Below are 7,252 nucleotides of genomic sequence, written 5' to 3'. Positions count from 1 at the left end.
TCAAAAAACCAGCTCCTGGATTCATTAATTTTTTGAAGGGTTTTTTGTGTCTCTATTTCCTTCAGTTCTGCTCTGATTTTAGTTATTTCTAGCCTTCTGCTAGCTTTTGAATGTGTTTGCTCTTGCTTTTCTAGTTCTTTTAATTGTGATGTTAGGGTGTCAATTTTGGATCTTTCCTGTTTTCTCTTGTGGGCATTTAGTGCTATAAATTTCCCTCTACACACTGCTTTGAATGTGTCCCAGAGATTCTGGTAGGTTGTGTCTTTGTTCTCATTGGTTTCAAAGAACATCTTTATTTCTGCCTTCATTTCATTATGTACCCAATAGTCATTCAGGAGCAGGTTGTTCAGTTTCCATGTAGTTGAGCGGTTTTGAGTGAGTTTCTTAATCCTGAGTTCTAGTTTGATTGCACTGTGGTCTGAGAGACAGTTTGTTATAATTTCTGTTCTTTTACATTTGCTGAGGAGAGCTTTACTTCCAACTATGTGGTCAATTTTGGAATAGGTGTGGTGTGGTGCTGAAAAAAATGTATATTCTGTTGATTTGGGGTGGAGAGTTCTGTAGATGTCTATTAGGTCCACTTTGTTTAGAGCTGAGTTCAATTCCTGGATATCCTTGTTAACTTTCTGTCTAGATGATCTGTCTAATGTTGACAGTGGGGTGTTAAAATCTCCCATTATTATTGTGTGGGAGTTTAAGTCCCTTTGTAGGTCACTCAGGACCTGCTTTATGAATCTGGGTGCTCCTGTGTTGGGTGCATATATATTTAGGATAGTTAGCTCTTCTTGTTGAATTGATCCCTTTACCATTATGTAATGGCCTTCTTTGTCTCTTTTGATCTTTGTTGGTTTAAAGTCTATTTTGTCAGAGACTAGGATTGCAACCCCTGCCTTTTTTTGTTTTCCATTTGCTTGATAGATCTTCCTCCATCCCTTTATTTTGAGTCTTTGTGTGTCTCTGCACATGAGATGGGTTTCCTGAATACAGCACACTGATGGGTCCTGACTCCTTATCCAGTTTGCCAGTCTGTGTCTTTTAATTGGAGCATTTAGCCCATTTACATTTAACGTTAATATTGTTATGTGTGAATCTGATCCTGTCATTATGATGTTAGTTGGTTATTTTGCTCATTAGTTGATGCAGTTTCTTCCTAGCCTCGATGGTCTTTACAATTTGTCATGTTTTTGCAGTGGCTGGTACCGGTTGTTCCTTTCCATGTTTAGTGCTTCCTTCAGGAGCTCTTTTAGGGCAGGCCTGGTGGTGACAAAATCACTCAGCGTTTGCTTGTCTGTAAAGTATTTTATTTCTCCTTCACTTATGAAGCTTAGTTTGGCTGGATAGGAAATTTTGGGTTGAAAATTCTTTTCTTTAAGAATGTTGAATATCGGCCCCCACTCTCTTCTGGCTTGTAGAGTTTCTGCCGAGAGATCAGCTGTTAGCCTGATGGGCTTCCCTTTGTGGGTAACCTGACCTTTCTCTCTGGCTGCCCTTAACATTTTTTCCTTCATTTCAACTTTGGTGAATCTGACAATTATGTGTCTTGGAGTTGCTCTTCTCGAGGAGTATCTTTGTGGCGTTCTCTGTATTTCCTGAATCTGAATGTTGGCCTGCCTTGCTAGATTGGGGAAGTTCTCCTGGATAATATCTTGCAGAGTGTTTTCCAACTTCGTTCCATTCTCCCCGTCATTTTCAGGTACACCAATCAGACGTAGGTTTGGTCGTTTCACGTAGTCCCAAATTTCTTGGAGGCTTTGTTCATTTCTTTTTATTCTTTTTTCTCTAGACTTCCCTTCTCGCTTCATTTCATTCATTTCATCTTCCATCAGCGATACCCTTTCTTCCAGTTGATCGCATCTGCTACTGAGGCTTCTGCAATCTTCACGTAGTTCTCGAAACTTGGCTTTCAGCTCCTCCATCTCCTTTAAGCCCTTCTCTCCATTGGTTATTCTAGTTATCCATTCTTCTAATTTTTTTTCAAAGTTTTTAACTTCTTTGCTATTGTTTTGAATTTCCTCCCGTAGCTCAGAGTAGTTTGATCGTCTGAAGCCTTCTTCTCTCAACTCGTCAAAGTCATCCTCCATCCAGCTTTGTTCCATTGCTGGTGAGGAACTGCGTTCCTTTGGAGGAGGAGAGGTGCTCTGCTTTTTAGAGTTTCCAGTTTTTCTGCTCTGTTTTTTCCCCATCTTTGCGGTTTTATCTACTTTTGGGCTTTGATGATGGTGATGTACAGATGGGTTTTTAGTGTGGATGTCCTTTCTGTTTGTTAGTTTTCCTTCTACCAGACAGGACCCTCAGCTGCAGGTCTGTTGGAGTTTACTAGAGGTCCACTCCAGACCCTGTTTGGCTGGGTGTCAGCAGCGGTGGCTGCAGAACAGCGGATTTTTGTGAGACCACCAATTCAGCTGTCTGATAGTTCCTCTGGAAGTTTTGTCTCAGAGGAGTACCCGGTTGAATGAGGTGTCAGTCTGTCCCTACTGGGGGGGTGCCTCCCAGTTAGGCTGCTCAGGGGTGAGGGACCCACTTTAGGAGGCAGTCTGTCCGTTCTCAGATCTCCAGCTGCGTGCTGGGAGAACCACTACTCTCTTCAAAGCTGTCAGTCAGACAGGGAGGTTTAAGTCTCTGGAGATTCCTGCTGACTTTTTGTTTGTCTGTGCCCTGCCCCCAGAGGTGGAGCCTACAGAGGCAGACAGGCCTCCTTGAGCTGTGGTGGGCTCCACCCAGTTCGAGCTTCCTGGCTGCTTTGTTTACCTAAGCAAGCCTGGGTAATGGCGGGCGCCCCTCCCCCAGCCTCGCTGCCGCCTTGCAGCTTGATCTCAGACTGCTGTGCTAGCAATCAGCGAGACTCCGTGGGCATAGGACCCTCCGAGCCAGGTGCGGGATACAATCTCCTAGTGTGCCGTTTTCCAGGCCCGTTGGGAAAGTGCAGTATGAGGGTGGGACTGACCCGATTTTCCAGGTGCCGTCTGTTACCCCTTTCTTTGACTAGGAAAGGGAACTCCCTGACCCCTTGCGCTTCCCGAGTGAGGCAGTGCCTCGCCCTGCTTCGGCTCACGCACAGTGCGCTTCACTGACTGTCCTGCACCCACTGTTTGGCACTCCCTAGTGAGATGAAACCGGTACCTCAAGCAGAAATGCAGAAAGCACGAGTCTTCTGTGTCGCTCGGGCTGGGAGCTGGAGACCGGAGCTGTTCCTATTCGGCCATCTTGGCTCCCCCTGTCCGGACCTTGTTTTCTTTTAATCTACATTGCATGACTGAGAAAATGGAAGCCCAGGGTCAAATAACGTGAGGGAGGTCACCGTCTTCGTAACATTCAGCTCTCCTAGACCATCCCAGGGGCATCAGAAAACATCTGGTTGTTTAGTCCACTCACTGTGAATTTTCTAAATGTGCCTAGGGAGTTACAGTTACAGATTTATAGATATGGGAAACAGGGGCAGGAGGATCTCAACTGTAAGCCAGTTTGAGCAGCTAAAAGCATGCTAATTATTAAATCTCTCGGGCAGAGAGATTCTTCGAAATCTCTCTACCTTCATCTGGCAAAGTTAATGCACCTACTTTATAATTCTCTTTCCTGCCATGCTGACCTCTACTGGCCGTTAAGCCTCTGAGGAGAGTCCTCTCAGTCACCTGTGTTCTCCATGCGAAGTGGCCCAGTGCTGCCCAGAGATGACGCCCAGCGGATACTCACTGGCCCCAGGCAGACTCCTTTTCTGACTTCCCAGAGACATGGTGCTGGTGTTAGACATAACTCAGGGGCCCATGTTTTACTCATCCACAGGAGTCTTATTGTCTATCTCACAGGTGAATGCTTGAATGAGAAGGAAGCAAGCAAAAATATTTTTCTTAAAATTTCTTCCTTTGTTGTGCATTTGTGATCAGAAAGAATTACTGTTATTTCCCCAGCTGAATGTTTCATAGCATCTACAGCATCTCTACCTGGCCTGGGATCCTGTAAGAAAGGCAGTGCATCAGCATATAAAATGACATATTCTCAGTGATCAGGAACGAAAATTATTCCTACAACTTCTCATGGAAAGCTGGTTGTCTTTTAACATGTGTCCTTTAATGAGGGTGACCATACATGCCGGTGGACTTAGTTGTGGCTGCGCAGTTACTTCCTTTTCCACAAACTCCTAATTTGAATGATATATTTATGGTGGTCTTTCCATATGGCAGGCAAGCCATTGTGGTGGAGGACCATCCTGCCCAGTGCAAACCTTTGCTTCAGTTGTGGCTGCTGTTCTTGGAGAGCTTCCTCCTTGCCATTCTGATTGTCGTTTCATTCCAACCCCTTGGTCCTGACTTTTGCTGATTGGTCTTCCAATGGACACCATTAGGATATTTTAAATGCGAACTGCTTGTGATTTTAGGAAATAGAATTTTCTGCCTACAAAAGGGCCAATGAGACTCTGAATTTTTTTTTTTTTTTTTTGAGACAGAGTCTCGCTCTGTCACCGAGGCTGGAGTGCAATGGCGTGATGTTGGCTCACTGCAACCTCTGCCTCCCGGGTTCAAGCAATTCTCTGCCTCAGCCTCCGGAGTAGCTGGGATTACAGGTCTCCAGCACTATGCCTGGCTAAATTTTTTTTTTAAGTAGAGACAGGGTTTCACCATGTTGGCCAGGCTGGTCTTGAACTACTGACCTTGTGATTCACCTGCCTCAGTCTCCCAAAGTGCTGGGATTACAGGCGTGAGCCACCGCGCCCATCCCTCTGAATGTTTTTCTTGATGAGAAGCTCTGCATGAAATAGCAAAGGTGGCCTGAATCTCCTGCTAATGCAAAAGTGAGCCTGAAAGTGTCATCCCATAGTATTTGGTCTCCTGTGCGAGTTTCTGCTATGCATTTTCAATTGAGTTGGGGAGGAGAGGTCTTTCTTATGGTGTCTTCTAAAACTTCAGCTTTTTACAATTCAGACAGACCCTTAGGCAAATTTCCTTGTAAGATTTATCACTGAATCTTGGGCACATTCTTGAATATAGCGCCCAAGTGCTGGGAACACATTCATTATTTCTGTGTTGGTGATTCTGTTTCCTTCCCTGTCTCTTTCAGGTCTCACTCTCCTTTACCCCAGATGTCCAGCTCTAGGTCTAAAGATTCCTGCTTTACAGAAAACACTCCTTTGCTGAGGAATTCCTTACAGGAGAAAGGGTGAGATATTTTCCCCCTCATATGAAAGTAAGAGTTTCTGAGCATTGCACTTCGTACGTATGCTGGAGAACTTCTTGAGATACAAATTTTTACTGGACGTGTTTAACCTCTGCCAGATCCTTGACAATTTATTGTAGTAGATGTTCATGATTCTGGTGGTTATATTCTGTGGATATTAGTTTCCAGATGGCCTTGAGCATAACCCTGCAGCAACTGCACAGCACACACGCACGCTCATGCATGCACAAAGCTCTGACGGGCTATCTTACCAGGCTGGGGTTTCTCAGCTAGAGGTGAGGTTGGCATTGTCTGGAGACACTTTTGGTTGTCAGGCTGAGGGCTGAGATGCTTCTGGCATCTAAAGGTAGGGGCCAGGGATGCTCCAAACATTCTGCAATGCACAGGACAGCCCCCACCACAAAGAATTATCCAGCACAAATGTCAGTAGTGATGAAGTTGAGAAACCCTGTATATGTGTTTCACAAGAAAACTCGATTTCCTGCAAACTTGCAGGTCCTTTTTGGGCACAAATCAGGGTGGTTCTGGAATTGCCTGAGGAGAGCTGACCTGGATGGTAAGTTACAGATGCTTCCTTCTGGGATGAAGGGCCTTGGGCCAGGCCTGCAGCCTCATCTTCTTTTCTTTCTGCAAACAAACCACCAGAAACCTGAGCCTCCTGCTCCATGTTTCCTGGCTCCTTGCACATCGAAAACTTGGTGACATTGTTACTGTCAACCTGAAACAATAAAAAATATCAGAACCCAGTTTAAAATTATTTATTCAAGCACAAAGCTGAGGATAGCCATTTGGGAAACATAGAATCCAAAGGAATGGGATCAGTGCTCAAAAGCTGAAAAGTTAAAGCCTTATTCTTATCCATATAGGCAGAAAACAAAGAAATGTAGGACTACATTTTCCATACATGGCTGGTTTATGAGTTACAACAATTTGATTAGTTACAGCTTCCTCCCCCCCAATTTAAAAGAGTATATTTGACATTCCATGTTAGACAATGTGATAGTCATGAGGTCTTTGTGTGAGAGAAGAAAGAAGGAAGTTAATCTGTCAATGAAGATCAACAGTGAAGAGGGAAGGGGTCTTCTCTGGTGCCTGTTAAGTCTTTTACAAAATTTTACAAAACAATGTAGGTAAGGAAAAAGGCAAATCTATAATCAGAGAAAAGAAGGCCACAGCTGCCTCTTATGTGACTCATCCCATAATCGCATTCTTTTAAGACTCAAAATAATTTAAAGTTTCAACAGCTTTGATTTTGAATCACCTACTTTCACATCATGGATTCTCCTTTCCCTGCCCACTGATGGTGTACCTGCATTGACAGGCGGGCTGCTGTGTCTCCTTCACTCACCTCTGAGCTTCTGAGGAGCTGCCGCCTCTCTCCCCAGCCCAGTCTGCAGCCAGGGCAGGGAACAGGGCTTCGCACTTTAGGGGTGCTTGCATGCCATGTGCATTCCTGTCCTCAGCCTCCAAATACTCTGGCTCGCGGGATTTGGATGGTATGCAGGCATCTGGATTTATCATTTCTCAGTGCAGGGATGATTTGTTCACATGAAGCCCTTGACTAGAGGAAACTCCTTCCCTCTCTGGCTCTCCAGGGCAGTCAGTCCTACTCCTGTCAAGGGCATTCAAATGTCACTTCCTTTGAGAACCCTTAGTTGTCTCTGCTCCACCCGCCAAGAATCAGTGCTTCTCCTGTGCTCTCAAACACTACATTCATGCCCTTACTTCCAAACTAGCCCTTGTGCTATCTATGGTTATGTCAGCGAGCCTGTCCCCTCTTCATCGTACATCCTGGCACCTAGTACAGTCCCTGCCACCAGCCCTTCAGTGACTGGATGGGTAAGGAGTGTAAGCTGAGGCACTTCCACTGACCCAGCTGCTTCAAGCTTCTCTACTGGGGGATAACTTAATTCTCCTCCATTGCTCCTAATCAATAACTTTTAAGACAAAGACTTTACACACCTATTCCCTTAATGCTTTCTCTTGAATTACTTGGTAAATTGTGAAGGCCTGTGACATTTTAGAACTTGCAATTCATTGGAAAACCATTAATGTGTAAGCATTTTTTATGGCATGCAGACCA

The 7,252-nt window shown here is 44.8% G+C and overlaps 1 protein-coding gene across 1 annotated transcript in view; it reads left to right on the top strand.

The window, feature by feature from the left end:
* OCA2 (OCA2 melanosomal transmembrane protein) overlaps window positions 1-7,252 on the top strand; it is a 339,630-nt gene that overhangs the window by 54,807 nt on the left and 277,571 nt on the right. Inside the window, exon 2 of the mRNA XM_032174444.2 lies at window positions 5,053-5,151. Coding sequence (XP_032030335.1) covers window positions 5,053-5,151 — 99 coding nt within the window. The remainder of the gene's footprint in view (window positions 1-5,052; window positions 5,152-7,252) is intronic.

This window comes from Hylobates moloch, unplaced genomic scaffold (genome assembly GCF_009828535.3).
Source record: "Hylobates moloch isolate HMO894 unplaced genomic scaffold, HMol_V3 SCAFFOLD_14, whole genome shotgun sequence".
Classification (NCBI taxonomy): domain Eukaryota; kingdom Metazoa; phylum Chordata; class Mammalia; order Primates; family Hylobatidae; genus Hylobates; species Hylobates moloch.
The sequence above is the reverse complement of the archived record's forward strand: the minus strand, read 5'-3'. Positions and strand labels throughout refer to the sequence as shown.